Genomic DNA, 16,981 nt, shown 5'->3' on the forward strand with positions numbered 1-16,981 from the left:
TGGCAGTGGCAAAAGTAGTCGATGGTTACTTTGTTGGCTTAAGGTCATTCAGGGGTAGCGGCTCGAAACTTGGTGATAGCCTCACTACCACTCCTGTGCCGCAGGTCACCAACTTTCCTTAGGCTCACGCACAAAGGGCCCAACGGGTTGCACTTCTGGCCACTTCAACAAGACAATTGGTCTGCAAGTTGCAGGTGGCTGGTACCAACAGTTAGGGGAGTCTGCTTTAGTTTCTGGCATCCACTAGAGTCCCTCTCATTGGGAGAAATGAGTTTGCACCACGGGCACACGTCAGTCACACAGTTCCAGTATATGTTCTCCTCAGGGCATTTAAGTGTTCTCTCTTTGCACAGCGGTGGAGTTCCAAGCCCTGCTGTCAGTGGCGGCATCTTCTTTGTGCCTCTTCTCGAATTCAAAATCAGAAATGAGGTTCCCGTTCCAGGGGTGCTCCTTAAATCCTGGTTTAGATGGCGTTAACAGCGTGGGGTACAGTGTACAATGGGCTACTGATACCTGCAGCTAGTCCGCCCCTGAAGTGGGGACTTCCTGTGGAAGTATGTCACTTTTCTACCCAGAACCCACTATTTCTAAGGTTTAAGGTTCGCCAATGTGGCAGAACCTTCCCTTGGCTGTACAGACCTCCTAGCTCACCCTAAAGGTGTGGTTAGTCTTTGGGAGGAGTACACCTCCTGACTTACTAATTTTCCTACCTGCCAGCTTGGTCAGGGTGGGAAGGGCCGTGCCCTCAAGTAGGGGGACAAGAGATTGCACATCAAGGGCGGTGGAGCCTTTGAGGCTCACCGCCTTGAACACTGTAAACACTAGCCATCCTGGGAAGGTGGAGGTGTGATCTCCGTCCTGCCCAGGTCCTCTGTCTCTGTCCTGAGGAATGCGTTGGTACATCCAGCAGGAGGGCAGACTCTTGGCATCAAATGGCTCAGGAGAGACTGTCAAGGCAAGAGAAAGCTGGTATCTTGGTGGGCATCCTCTAAGGACGCCACCAGGGTTCATGCTAACTATTCCTGGGCATGAGAATCGTGCTTAGGATTAAAAAGCACGGTGGGGAAATCGGCTGGGCCATCATGGAGCTGGTCACCTAGAGACTGCATGGGTGCTAGCCCATGTTTTCCTATGGACTGCCGTCACTTGCGATGGCATTACTTTTTAAATTATATTACAGAGTCGTATATGCTTGAGCATATATGTCCACACTCACAACACAGTGTGCACCCTACCTCCTGAACTATAGTAGGCCCATCTTAGGGGTAACTGACCTGTGCTATGGGCAAGGGAAAGGACTCTGCCTGCACTTGGTGTGGGCAGAGAAACTTGCGCAGACAAGCTGCTTGTGCAGGCTGACATGGCAGCTCTGCAGGCTTTGCTTTTACTTGGGTCACACAGGGTAGCACAATCAGTGCTGCAGCCCTGGTGACCCTTTTACCATCCCTGCCATAGGTACCACTGGTACCATTTACTAGGGACTTCTAGGGGTGGTACAGTCCTTGCCAATTGGGTTTGCAAAATCTCAGTTCAATTTAAGGGAAGGAGCACTGGTACTGGGGTCTGGTTAGCAGGTCTCAGTACACTTTCAGGTCAAAAGCAACAGCATCAAGCAGCAAAAAGCGGGGGCAAAAAGAAGGGGCATTTTCAAAGAAGCCCAGTTTGCTTCACCTTACCAAACATAAAGGGGGTCATTCTGACCCTGGCGGCCGGTGACCGCCAGGGTCACCGACCACGGGAGCACCGCCAACAGGCTGGCGGTGCTCCCTCGAGCATTCTGACCGCGGCGGTTCAGCCGCGGTCAGAAACGGAAAGTCGGCGGTCTCCCGCCGACTTTCCGCTGCTCGGGTGAATCCTCCATGGCTGCGGAGCGCGCTCCGCAGCCATGGGGATTCTGACACCCCCTACCGCCATCCTGTTCCTGGCGGGTCTCCCGCCAGGAACAGGATGACGGTAGGGGGTGCCGCGGGGCCCCTGGGGGCCCCTGCAGTGCCCATGCCAATGGCATGGGCACTGCAGGGGCCCCCGTAAGAGGGCCCCACAAAGTATTTCAGTGTCTGCATAGCAGACACTGAAATACGCGACGGGTGCAACAGCACCCGTCGCACCTTCCCACTACGCCGGCTCCATTCGGAGCCGGCGTCCTCGTGGGAAGGTAGATTTGCCCTGGGCTGGCGGGCGGCCTTTTGGCGGCCGCCCGCCAGCCCAGGGCAAATCTCAAAATACCCTCTGCGGTCTTGCGACCGCGGAGCGGTATTTTGTCAGGGGTAGACTGGCGGGCGGCCTCCGCCGCCCGCCAGTCTCGGAATCACCCCCAAAGTTCCTTACAAACATCACAGGTAAATTAAAATGTGACTATCTATCCCTTGTGTATTAAAGCCTTCTTTGGCCGCTCCAATCAAACAGATAATGCTGCAGAGATCACAGGAACCCATGGAATGAACATCAACATTTGTCTATACATTTTAAGGGCCTCACTTATGTCCTGCTCACACTGATTCTGTACTCGATGGCGCACTGCCCTCCTTGTGCTGCTAATCACGCTCATTACATCTCTCATATGGTCCTTGATCCTGAACAAACTTAATTCAGAAGCTCAAAGTGAAGTTCAGAACAGGTCACATTCACACATAAGTAAACCTACCTTTCTCATCTCTCACTATCATGTATTTTGATGTTCTTTTGTACAAAAAAAGAACACTACCTTGCTCCATACACTGTCAGACACATGCAACAGACATAGCCACAAAGGGAACAAAGGGAATGAATGGATTATTCTGAGCTCTAGTGAAGGGAAAGTTTGAAACCAATGACCGGATTAATAGCCTCCTGAACTCAAGACATGCTACAAGCTGTCACTGGTAAGCTGCACCGTCTCTGCTCTCTAAAAGTCATTAAACTGGAACCATGGTTGAAAATCAATAAGTTTCATACCACATAGGTAATAAATAAAAACGTGGAGGATGACGTTGATGCACAATTTCTCAGTAGAAGAAACCGAATATGTTCCAAAATCTACTTGTAACAATTTAATCTTTTATTGTGCAGCATTAACGGTGCAAAAACGATGTGCTCTGCATATGATGTTCACAAAAACAGAAAATATTAAGCCATGGGGTTTTTAAAAAGTGATGTTCCACACTTTCTATGAGAGTAGGATGACTATCACAGCATAAAGACCGTCTCGCCTCCTAGTTATTGTACCCCACTGTGCAAGAGTAGCAAAACACAAAGGCCTGTACCCAGCACTTTGTGGCCTTTCCCCAACCTCAGACAAGAAGAAGTTCTACATGTTTGGATTATGGAGATTATTCCACCAGCCTAGATTCTCAGCAGAGCAGAGGACGCTGCAGCTTTAGCTCTCATCACTTGCCAGAAAATGAGGAACAGATGCTATAGGCATGGGTAAGAATCATGTCATCAATAAGCATCTCTTTGATTCACATGTGATCAGAGGTCATTACAGTTCTTACTTAAACCCAAACAGAGCCTTCTTTCCTCTGCAAATAAAGAACAAGGTTAATTCATCACTGGTATCAAGTCCTCAGGTTCACATACACAACAAGCAGTGACTTGGTGACCCCCAGCACAGAGGAGGAATGTTACCCTCACCCAATTAACTGTGAGACTTCCAGCACAAAAGTGCTGTTAACTGTGCACCTCCAAATCCGAGTCTACCCGTCACTAGCGACACAGTATCCAACCATCCAGTGTCACGTCTGTCACTCTCGCGACCCACCAATCCTGCCCATTCTATCGCCGCTCCACCCATCTTAATAGGCATGTAGCCCTCACACCCATTTAGAGCTCCCTCTCATCAATTCAGTGCTCCACAAATGACACAGAAACGGGAATCATTTTTTCGAGTTCAAAGTTTTAGAGCTTTATTTTAAAACATCCTTAGAGCCACATATCATTATTTTCCAATTTCAGACTAGTTTTGTTACTTAGTATCACTCCCCAAGGTCTATAGCTTTTAAGCCTTGCTTTGCTTGTTCAGTCAGTAGCCTCACTAGAGTCACACTCTTAAATCTCTAGATTTCTGTCTACCTTCACTAATTTGAGATGTCCTGTCTCTAAATTTCTTACTCTGTGTTATGCTACCAGTCTGCAGCCTCCTTAGCAGGGGTCCTGCCACAACCTGTAACTTATTTCATTTAGTATCAAAAAACACATCCATGGCATCACACTCTTGGTCATAACCTGAACTGGTCTGGCATCCTTAGTCACAAGTAATGTTAATTGATGCCACATTCTGTGACTGTAGCATTACTACTTGGTGCCAGACCCTAGCTATGAAGTTCCCTTTTCTGTTCTCACACCCTCAGACTCTAGCCTAACTCGGGTGGTCATTTCGACCCTGGGGTTCCAAAGACCGTCAGGGACACGGTGGCAGTCTCACCGCTGATGGGCCGGCGGTGAAGACAGCCACATTAGGAGTCTCTGCCAAACTGCCACATTCCCGCTGGTACCGCCATGGCGGTAGGACAGCTGGGCTGGAGGACAGCACCTCTGTGCCGGCTGTCTACTGGAGACCACCAGAGGTATTAGGAATCACCTGTCCACCTGGGTTTGCTCAGCAGTAGCACCTCCACGAGAATCATGCCGGAAAGCCTACTGGTGACAGGAATTTCCTTTCCTGTAGCCAGCAGATGACTCCCCCCCCCACCCGCCCAACACAACACCCTCCTCCCTCCAGCCCCCTCCAACACAGCACCCCCCAGCCCCCTTCCAACATAGCACCCACCTTTCCCCAACCCCCTTCCAACACAGCACCCCTATCCCACCCTCCCCGCATACACAAACACACCCTGCATTCTCCAACACGCATACATACACGCATTTACCAACACGCATAGATATATGCATTCACCAACACGCATACATAGACGCATTCACTCACACCGGACATGCATTCACACAACCATACCAACACACTCGCTTTAACAATCACACGCATACACACTTACAATTCTCAACCACACTCATACACAATCATATTCACACACGCATACATTTACATTCACACACGCATACACACTTACATTCACACATGCATACACACTTACATTCACACACGCATACACACTTACATTCGCACACGCATACACACTTACATTCGCACACGCATACACACTTACATTCGCACACGCATACACACTTACATTCGCACACGCATACACACTTACATCTGCACACGCATAAACAACACCCCCACCTTCCCTCCCCCTCCCCTGTTGGACAATCAACTTACCTTGTCCAGTGAGGAGGTAAGCTGCCAAGGAACAGGAACAAGCGCTTCCATCGCCGGCAGCGCCCCACCATCAGGACACTGCAAAGCCGTGTTACTGCTTGAAATACGGCGGGCGGAGTCCTGGTGGCATGGCGGTGACGACCGTGGAACCACCTCTGTGCTGCCGACCACCAGCACGACTGCCCAAATTGTGGCAGGAATCCTTCAGTACTCGTAATATGGCGGTCTTCTGTCACCTGCGGCTTTGGCGGTCTGTGTAAAAGACCGCCGGAGTCAGAATGACCACCTCAATTGTTACACAGCTACCTTAATTATTGTCACAATAGCTTCTGTGGCTTTCTTACGTACTGCTGCACCTAATTCTGTAGCTTCCTTACCCACTGCCACATTTGCATCTTTTGTTTCCTTACCTTGCGTCACACCCCAGTCTATAGATTCCTTACCTGGTGTCATACACGTCTGAGTTCAGGTCAAACTTGTAGGTGGGTTTGAACTGAAGTGGGCCCTCCAAGAATCCCCTTAGAAGCCCTTCACTCTTCTTGGCCACATTTAACTGGAGAAACAAGGTATGGTGACACATTAGAAAGGATCATATTCACCTTAGTTTACATATTGAGTAATGTAAAGGAATTAAAGTACCCTATAAAGAAGATTGGGGGCACAGAGGAAGGAGTCATGCTACTGTTTCCCACACACGCACAAAACAATGTCTAATCATGATAAAGGGCTCATCCTCTATCCAGCAGCATTTATACATTTTCCACATACACTCTATAAAGTTGAAAACCTCATTTTGGCTTCCAGATTATGGTAATCCTCATTCAATAATTACACACACACACAAGTTGTAGCTGGTAGGTAAAAGTTTATTCCTACAGAGAAGGCTCCTTCCAAGTGCCGATGTTAGGCCACAACTGTTCCCAATGGAATCACAATGCTTTCTGATCAGTAAACATTCTACAAGGAATGGATTGGAACTACACTGGGGTATTTAAGGCACCGATGCAATATAGATCATACACCTCCCTTCCAAGAAACAGGAAAACAGCAGAGATAAAGAAATAACAGGCTTAACAGAAACAAATGCCTCAAGGGGGGGGCAAAGTATAACAATGGGAACAGTGAAATGCAAACAGATAAAGGGAACATGCAACAAAGAACAGTGTTATTATTTGCACATCAGAAAGAACAAATTCAGGTAGTATCCAGCATACCTGTATAAAATGCAAAGGTGAATTTAAAAAACAAAAATCATATCTTTTGATCTTTCTTGGTATCCAACGGTACAGCTCCACTGAGCAAGAATCAACTCAATCCCTTATATCCCTTCCAATTTGCAAATCATCAACTGGCCACCTATAGTCACATCTCAATCGTTAATTGGTTTTACAAATCCCATGATGACCTGCATGTGTCAATTTAATGAGGTGTGCTCTCAATGTGATAGGAGGTTCAAGTCTAGAACCTTCAAATAAAAAAAAATCGTATACATTCTTGATTCTCTTGAAATCTTCTATCTGTTCATCATTCCCTTTCACCCTCCAACTATTACCAATGAAATCTCAAAGTTTCAGCAATCTTTCATCCTTATCCAATTCAACCATCTCTCATCTGAAATACAACCATCAGTACACACATTTTGACAATGTAAACTGATTACCATTTGTCCGCAACATCCTATTTCCCCCTCTCTCTGATCAGTCTAGTAAAGCAATTTGTTGATCTGTTCAATACACCAGGTGTGTACTTGACAGTAAATTGGTAATCCTGTACTGCTACAATGTGCAAATTGTAGAAAAACAGGCATCTAATAATTTGTTCTTCAACACTTCTTGCAGTGGTGTACGATCAGAGAAAAGTTTGAATACATTTAAATTTCCTGCCTGCCCAATAAACAGCTAAAGACTCTTTAGTCATGGAATAATTATTCACTGCACAGCGCAAGGCTTTAAAAGCAAATGCAATTGTTCACTTAGAACCTTCATTTGGAGGCATTTAGTAAACAATTATTTAAACAAAAGAAATCGAATTCACATTTTTCCGCCACATGAAATTGCCACCTGTCCTTGAAATCGCCCCGCCCCCTTATCAGCAATTGCTGCATGACAATAGTTTTGCTAGCAAAATTTGGAACATAAGGTGAATAGTATTTGTTATACATAAAAAGGTCATCAAAATGTCTTCCTTCTTAGTGGGTCTTGCCAAGTCATGGATGGTTCTTATTAAATCCTTTTTTAGTTTAACACCCCCATGAAATATGACATGGCACAAGTAAATTATTTCTGACTTGATGAATGTACATTAACCCCTCACTGGTCTGGTACGCCACTACTAAGAGGCCACCCACTGAGTGGATTCCACTGGTTAAATTCTTTCCTCACTATAGTCTACTGATTTCTGGTTTTACATTATCTCTGGTACAAAAGGGAATATTTTTCCTTGGTCTATATTGATATGGCATCTTTCTCTAATTTAACAAGATGTGAAAGAACTTACGTAGAGGTCAATGTTAAAGGCATTCACTTGAGGGCAACCTATCTTTTCTAAGAACACCCTGGGAAACTCCCTTATAAATTATTTTTCTACATTATTGACGGAATTAACTTGGACGTTTGGTGAGGCATACGGGTTAAGATTTATTCCCAATCTTTGGTGCGGTCATCTTAGAACAGTATCTCGTTTGAAGACCGTGCACTGGAACGCTCCAGGATGGCCACCGGGCATTACACCACTGACACTACTGGAAAATCGGGACATATTCTTGTAGTCTCACCCCCCTCCTGACTGGGGGAAATGGAATGCAACGGCCCGGTGCAGCTGAGGAACAGTGCAGTAAGGTTTCAGACCGAGTTGCGATCTTTTTTCATAAACTTACTCTAGGGCTGAGCTGCCAAGGAAGCTATTTTGAGGAGATTTTGCCTGCCGCCTTTGTAGCGACGGAAGCGGGCAGCATTGGTAAGCATCTACGTTTGGATGGGAGTTTCTAAGGAATGTATTGCTTCTGTCTTACTTCGAGTATTTCCACAATTAATTGCTGTATACAATCTCGATTAGCGATATCGTATGAGAATGTTCCTCATTTGTTTGCTTCACCACAATTTTCCCCACAGGACTATTTTCAGTGCTTCTCTTGGCATTTGGATTGCACCTAAATAGTTAATTCGCCTAAATAAACTTCATTAGTTCTTATGCTTTACTAATTTTATTTTGTGCCTATGACGCCATGTCAGCTCCAAATCTAAAAGTCTACCATGGATTTGCAAATGACGTCCACTTCCAAACACTTTGCTCCGCGTAATCCCTCTGCTGTTTACAGGAAGGAATAAATATGAAATGTAAACAAGAGGTTAAAGAAGGACCCAACATCTCCCACTAAGTCTCTTTTGTTCATAACTCTAGAGGACCTTATACACAAAATTAAAAACTTGAAACCTTTTGTCATGTCACTCTACAAAGAATTGTAGAAAAATGGCACAACCATGACTCTACGGCATCTGAAACTGAACATCAAATTGGTGATGCTTGGGACGTCACTGCAAAAGTGGATCTTTTGACTAACGAAATTTCACATCTCAAGGAATTCACAGAGGAAGTTGGAAAATCGTAATCATGCAATAATCTCAGAATTATTAACCTCTCAGTTTGGGCATGATTTCCTTTCTACAACTCATTATATATAAACTTGTGGGGCTAAGGGACTGTCCTCCCTTTAACATTCAAAGAAATCACTGCGTTGGTCTTCCCTCCAAGTCCTCTATAGCTTTTCCTTAAGGTATCATTGCTTTTTCTCCAGTATTGGATCTTTCATAGATTCACATGCTTAAATCATTCCCCATTGTCAAACCGGTAGTCCCATGGTATCATAGAAAGCAGTGGAGAAAGAACTTTCATAGAGGACTGTGTTAAAGGCATTCACTTTAACAGCTTAATAACATCATTTAAAAAGAACCAAAGTCCAGCCAATCAGGCAACAGCATCCTTTACAATCCTCACCATAGAGATTCCAGTCCCTTTCTACCGCACGGCTTGTGATGGAAATCTCCCTGAGATCTGCTCAGTATTTCCACAGTTTACTCAAATTTTTAGAAGATTTCTCTTCAGATCAGAATGTATTTCTATTGTTCCAGACTCTGGCCCTCATTATGACTTTGCAAAGCCATGGGCGCCAGGACACCGCCAGTGCTGGTGGTCTCCCGCCCGCCATATCAGGGGTACTACTGGATTTCCGCCATACTTTGGGTGCAGTAGTTGTGCTGGCGGGCAGAGGCGCTCTGGCGGTTCCACCACCTGCACCGCCCGCCACTAGGACACCGCCCACTATAGTATGGCCCATAATATGGCCTGGCGGTATCCTGCGCTGCCGGAGGTGGAAGCGCCCGTTCCCACTCATTGCTGGACGACCTTCTCCCAGGAACAGGTAGGTGATCGTGGGACAGCGGAGGGTGGTGGGAGGGTAGGGGGTGTTGTGTCCGCGTGTAGTGAATGTGTGGTGACTCTGCATGTGTGCATGAATGTGTGGCTGAATGCCTGTATGAATGCTGAAGTGAGTGCGTGTCTGCATGTAAGTGTGTATGCGTGTGAGTATGCATGTTTGGATGGGTGTGAGCGTGCATGAATGGAGTTGTGAGTGCGCGTATGAATGGAGTTGTGAATGTGTGTATGGAAGCAGTTGTGAATGCGTGTATGGATGTTGTTGTGAATGTGTGCATGAATGTGCATAGATGTTGTGAATGCGTGAATGAATGTGTGTATGGATGTTGTTGTGAATGTGTGCTTGTATGCGAGAGGGGTAGGGTGACAGGAACGATTTGGCTGAAGGGGGAGTGAAGGGGTCTAGTGCTTGCTGGGGGAGCCATCTACCTGTGATAGGGAAATAATTCCCTATCACTGGTAGCCTTTCTACCATGATTTTTGGGGCAGTGCTACCGCAGCAGAATCCATGGTGGAAACCCGGCTCCTTCTGTGTACTGCCGGGTCAGAGATGATTATCTCCGGCCCGGTGGTTCTGACCCCCATAGTGGTACGAGTTGAGATGTGGCGGGTTGGCAGAGGCCAACCCGCCATTCTCATAGTGTGGCAGTCTGCACCGCCAGCCTGTTGGTGGTGGGACCACCACATTTACCCCAGTGGTCAGTTGACTGCCAGGGTCAAAATGAGGGCCTCTATCTGCTCTACAATGCCAGAAACAACCAAAAAAGGACTCTTCAGGCCATGTGGCAAAAAGAGGCTGCACTCTGATGATCCTCACAAAGAGTGTATTTATTGTCTGCAACTGGAACATAAACCTAATGACTGCAAGGTATGGCACACCTTTTCACAAAAGACTCTAAAGGACAGAGAAGGAAGATTATTCATTTAGCAAAAAAAAAAAAAACTTGAAGCTAAAGAGAACCGTCTCGCTAAGGAAGATAATGATGACTCCTCCAGGATGCAAAAATCCAGCAAAGGAGATAGATATCCTGAAAGTGTGCTCCTAGAATCACAAAAAGAGGTGCCTTAAGAGTTCCATCATGGGTCTTCTGGACTTTTTAAAAAATCTGAGGAGCGACCACATGATTCTTAAAAGGAGAAATTCTCGACAAAAAAAGTATATTCAGAGACTGCAACTCCTTTAAAGGTGCAGACAGTCAAAAGGTCGAACCAATCACTACCGTCAAAGATGAAATTGTCAAATAATACATAAGGCAATTTCTCATTTCTTGTCGATGACACTGTTGACGACATCCTCGTTGGTTACTGCCTTTGCTGTCACATTGACTTTCTCCTCTGCGATGTCTCCCATGCTGATATTGTTGCCACCTTTGCCTTCAACAACAACCACTATTACCCCCAGAATTGCACCGTTGATTAATAAAATTTTCATGAAAAATGCCAAGACACTGCTGATGGCAATCAAACTGTTGATGATGGCCGCATCTACAAGACTGTCAATGGCAATAACGTTGATGACATCGCCGACATTGAGAGCACCACTGACCATTGTCCAGGGACCTGTCGATGACGACAATGCCTTCGATGAGGGGTCCGTTGACAACAATGCCATTAACACCACCGATCCCTGCATCTATTATCTCTATTAAGACAAAATCTCCTGCAGGGACAATCCTACCAGTGCATACCTTACCTAGCAAGGTTATGCCTTTTCCTCATTCCCATTTGCTGAATGACAAGTGAGGATGAGGAACCCTTCAGGACTGCGCATAGCCCTTCAGAACTCCATGTCAAGTGCCAGGAGGATGAGGACAACCAATATTATGGGGACCCATTATACGCAAGTGACTAACAGCATTACAATGAAGTCTATCCATCTATGACTCACAGGAATAGGACTATTCTGTTCAGATGCCATTAGAGTTGGTTAACAATCTTCAACATATGCTCCAGGACTATTACAAGAGGTTTCCTGATCCGGCATCTTCTGCACCTCCGCCACCACGTCTGCGCAAATTAGTATGACTCTTGCCTTACCGCATACTATCCCACTGCCAGAAACTCCTCTATCCACACTGGCAAGTACTTTCGCGAAGCAACCAGAGGATAACAATCAGAGGACAACAAACCTTCCTCAGATGAGGACAGAGAAGAAGGGAAAAAAAGACTACTTCCATACCTAATGAGTGGGATGAGTACTTAATCCTGATGCCATCCCCACCTGTGCCTCCACCAGATGACACTGGTGGTTTTCATAATATTATGGAAAGAGCAGCAAAAAGGTTTTAGCTTCCCCTAACACCAACAAAACTGATTGCTTCCTATATGATTTCAAAGAACCAACAAAAAAATCCATAACAGTTATCCCCATAGTAGATTTCATATGGGAAGAAGGATTAAAGGCAATGAAAAATCCAGCACAGGTAGCAGCTGTGTTCCCTGACTCAACAAGAAATACAAAGCACCGGATGATTCCTCTGCTTGTTTAGTCGCCATCCCAAGCCGGATTCTGTCACAACCCAAGTAGCTAAATTGCGCTCAAGGACTCCATCAACCCCAATTACTGCACCACCTGATAAAGAGGGTCACCGACTGGAAAACATCGGCAGACGTTTTCCCCCATTGTACCCACTACAGTTAGAGCGTTTAATTCCCTACCGATACTAGGGCATTACGACAGGCAAATGTGGTCAGACATGGCTCAATACTTAGACCTACTGCCAGATGATGCAAAGGTGGAGGCTAACAAAGTTCACCAGGAAGGAGAGAGCACATCGGCAGAAGTTATAAACTGTGCCATTGATGTCTCTTCTACAGTAATTATGCACCTAACAGTTGCTGTGGTACTCCTAGCCAGGGCTGGCTGAAGGTAACAACTTGCAATTCTGAAGTCTAGAGAAAGACCCTGGAAATGCCATATAATGGCGAAGACCTCTTTATCAAGCTTGTCAACGTAGCACTCCAAACCATCAAATCAGATATGGACACTGGCAGGTCCATGGGCACCTTACAAATACGTAGGCAGCCCTTTCGGGGAGCAAGAAGAAGGGTTTGTTCTCGTTTCGAGGGGGGAAATCAACCTTTCAGACAACAGCAATCTTTTCAAAGCCAAGTTCGTCCACAATACACACGACAATATTGGCAGCCACAAACAGCTGCGTGCAAGCACCCAACAAGAAGACAACTGTCCTCAAGAGGCATTTTCTGCAGGAGGAGCTGGACAAGCAGTGGGAGAAGGCAAAAGGGTCCTTCAACAATGTCATTCGGATTACTTCAATCATTACAGAGTCAATGAAATGGTGGTTTCAGATTGGCAACATTGGCCAGGTTCTTACATTCATTCTGAAGTATTAGACCTTGTGATTACAACAGATGTGTCCTTAGAGGGTTGGGGTGCTCACCTTCAGGACCTCACTGTCAGCGGGAGATGGAACAGTGTAGAAAAAGAGATACACATCAACTTGCTGGAGCTCAAGGGCATAGCACTAACCCTAACATCTTTCCTCCACAGGATAACATGCTCATCAGTGCTGATCTGCATGGACAACACCACCAGCATGCATTATATATACACAAGCATGGAGGAACAAGGTAACCAACTCTGTGACAAGTTCAGCAAATATGGTAGTGGGCTCTGCACAACCACGTAACATTGAAGGCAGAGCACGTGCCAGGAGTGACCAATGTATTGGTAGACACACTCAGTAGGACAACCACCAGCTGCCACAAGTGGGAGCTTGATCAGCAGACTTTAGACAGCATCTTCGACCTTTGGGGCAATGTGAATCTCGACCTCTTTGCGACCAAGGTCACTCGGAAACGCCAATACCATGCAAGCTGGCATCACCAAGAAGAGTCATGGGGGAATGTGTTTTCGATAAGATGCATATACCTTTCTTCTGATCCCGCTGATCCTGAAGAAACTAAAGAGAGACCCCTGTCGGATGATCCTCATTGCTCCCAGGTGGCCCAGACAGTTCTGGTTCACAGAACTCCTCCTTCTTTTGGAACAGGACCACTGACAGCTAACACTGATACCAACTTTACTTACAATGAACAGCCAGGTGTGTCATCCAACCCACCATCGCTATTCTAGTCGGGCCTAACCCGAGTTCCATGAATGTGCTGAGTTAGACCTCCCAGGGGACTGCAGAGAGATCCTTTCCAAAGCCAGGGCCGATACCACTCATAAATGAAAGATACCAGTACTGGAGAACTAAAGTTACAGGTAAGTAACGTATTTTATTTCATGCAACACTCTGACTTAATAGCAGTAATTTCTGCTTCTAAACAACGCAAATACATGATGTGGTTAGGACAGAGGATTTTCAACACCCAGGATGTTACTCACTCAATAGCTCTTAGAAGGAAAGAGCTTCTCGATCTATGCCCTGCCCTGAAATCCATCAGTGCTTGACATGGCCTAATTCATCCATGTTTATTTTAAGTCACGTAAAATAAGGGAGGGACAGATCTCGTGAAAAAAAATGCATTCACCTCCATAACGGAGAATTTATGGACCTTGGCAAAATCTGATCTCTCATACCATCTTTTTGCAATGAATCTGTACACTTCCTTGTTTCTTAACCAGTCTTCTCAAACTGGGTAATTTATGGTTCTGAAAGTCCTCCTCTTTTATTTCTTCACAGATTTAACATATATCACAGTTCTTGTATTGCAGTGTCCTGTTACCCCATGTCTTGTCCACCCCTTGTGTTTACAGTCAACATTGTGTCTGCATCCAAATGTTGCTTTGGTAGTTGTAAGCTCCTCATCATGTCAACAGTTCCTGTGTTTCAATCTTGACATCATCTTGTCTCTCTGCCCTCTTCTCTCCATCTCTCTCTGTTAATCTTTTCTATTTATAATACAAGTATGTCCTATATTTTATTCTTCCTACCTTTAAAATTCTATTTCTGCTTTTTGGGAGGATGGGTGCCTGTCTGGTCTCTGTCAATGCATTTTACCACTTTACCCGTTCACTGTTTTCAAACATGTTTAAAGTCCCCATCCCCACTAACTCCATTCTCACTATCTGCTTACCTTGACTTATCCATCCTGTGTATCCTTACCTTTCTTTTGCTCTTCTTTGCTGTTTTGTCTCTAGCCTATTTATTCTATATTCTACATTTCTCTTTATACACTGTTTATCAGACAATTTATTTTGTTTCTTTGTTTTTGGTATTGTTTCAGTCCGTATAAGTATATTTGTTACTGTATATTTTCCCCATTTGGTTACTATGGGTAATTTGTGTACCATTTGTTGGAATGTTAAAGGCCTTCACAATCCCAATAAAAGACAAATAACTTTGACTTATTTTTCTAAATAGGAATGCCAGAACGCTTTATTGAAACTCACCTTGTTAAAACAGACACAAAATCCTCTAAAAAACAATTGCTGGTAAATATTTTTTGTTCTACTGCCATTAATCGTACAAATGGTGTTTTAATCCTAATCCACAAATCCTGGACGTGGTCACCATTGTTATGTTGAGAATGGTAGACGGCTACTTTTCACCCTTAAAATCAAATCAATAAGAAGCCTATCTATGTTTATGGACCCTGTAGTATGGATTTCAATTTTGGGATTAATTCTCCTCATTAGTGCAAACGTGCCTTCAAGACAACTTAATTCTGGGAGGAAGTTGCAATCAACTCATAGACCCTTTTATAGATTGCCGCTCTACATCCAGATAAACTACAAATAAAATGCAAAAATCTTTTATGAAAGTTATTCACTCTTGGGGTGTCAAAGATATTTGGAGGTTTCTTCACCCAGACAGTTTGGAGTTTACTTTCTATCTACCCACACACCATTTCACTTCCAGAATAGACTGATTAATTGTGACACACAACATTTCACAAAACTGGACACAATGCGAAATAGGATACATTATTATTTCTGATCATGCTCTGGTCATTGCGGATTTATACCTATCACAATGTACACATTCTAACAGATGGAACATTACAAGATGTTACTTTCATTGAAAAATTGAAAAACAAAATGTTCACCTTTAATGTGACAGAGTTCAGATGCACTCTGCTTGCCAACACATAAGGCTGCAGCCAGGGGCTTTATTATTGAGTATGTCGACTCCAAAAAGAAATGGCACACAAACAATATCTCTCTATGCTCCATCAAATTAAAAAATAAGAACAAGAATATTTTACCTCTAAACGTAAAGACACATTATCTTAGTTAATCACTGCTAAACTTCAATTTAATAAAAATTCTATTGACCAAGCAAAATGCTGTCTCTTCAAATGTAACGCCAAATACTATGGGGATGTAACAAAGAAGGTAAACTCTTAGCCAGCTGTTTAAAAATCAAACAACAAAAATCTAAAATTAACATTATAAAAGATCAATGCGGACTAGCTACCATACTGACCCTGACATATTATAAGTGCTTCCATGGTTACCATACTCATTTATATAGTCCTGATATCTCCCCTTCCACGAAAGCACTGGACAAGTGTTTTTATTCATACCCAAAAATCATATTATACATGATGATCTCTCATCTTTGGACAAAGACTTCTCAGAAACCAAATTTCTTGAAGCTTTATCTGAGTTACCTAAAGATAAAACACCCGGCCCATATGGGTTTTCTGTGGAATTTAATAATAAATTCTGTAAATTTGGCAGTTTCCAAAAAAAGACAAGTTAACTCTATGCAAGAGATCAGACAAATCGCACTCATTAATCCAGACTGCAAGATCTCCACGAAGCTGCTAGATCTGCCTATTAAAAGGACAGCATGTTACTAATAATTATATATCTAGGCTATAAATGCCCCTCTCCCAGGTCGCTGCCTACATGCGGCAAAAGCAATTGACAGAATGAACTGGGAATTTATTTTCCAAGTCCTGAAAAGGTTTTCAGGCCCAACATTTTAAAATATACAGGTCTGCTCTACTCATCCCGTACCACTTCAGTTGTTCTCAATGGCCGTCAGTCTTCTTAATTTCTTTTGAATAGAGGCACCTTTATTATTTATCCTTTCTATTGAACCACTTTTGGAAAAGATGCGCCAATTGAGCAACCGTTTAGGTTTTAAAGATAAAGACATAGAGATCAAATTTACAGCTAATGATGTCGTTTTGTTTCAGATCCCATTAAAACTATTCCACAATTCTACACTTCATTGAAGGACTTTTTGTTGATATCAGGTTGCAAATTGAACATTCATAAAGCAAAAGTACACCCCCTTAATGCACACAGTCTTAAAGAAATGTTTGCAGTTTCAGGTTTTACTTTGTGTCCTACCTCTATTAAATGCTTATGTACTA

General features: G+C 44.2%; 1 protein-coding gene across 5 annotated transcripts in view; it reads right to left on the reverse strand.

Annotated features, from left to right (window-relative positions):
- INPP5K (inositol polyphosphate-5-phosphatase K) overlaps positions 1-16,981 on the reverse strand; it is a 470,513-nt gene that overhangs the window by 128,784 nt on the left and 324,748 nt on the right. For 3 of the 5 annotated variants that reach the window (XM_069226108.1, XM_069226106.1, XM_069226104.1), the window contains 2 exons: positions 5,698-5,807; positions 3,474-3,500 (listed from right to left, as the gene is read on the reverse strand). In XM_069226108.1, the coding sequence (XP_069082209.1) occupies positions 3,474-3,500; positions 5,698-5,807 (137 nt within the window). The remainder of the gene's footprint in view (positions 1-3,473; positions 3,501-5,697; positions 5,808-16,981) is intronic. The other 2 variants (XM_069226107.1, XM_069226105.1) reach the window with 1 other exon arrangement.

The sequence above is a fragment of the Pleurodeles waltl genome, chromosome 3_1, assembly GCF_031143425.1.
Source record: "Pleurodeles waltl isolate 20211129_DDA chromosome 3_1, aPleWal1.hap1.20221129, whole genome shotgun sequence".
NCBI classification, from domain to species: Eukaryota; Metazoa; Chordata; class Amphibia; order Caudata; family Salamandridae; genus Pleurodeles; species Pleurodeles waltl.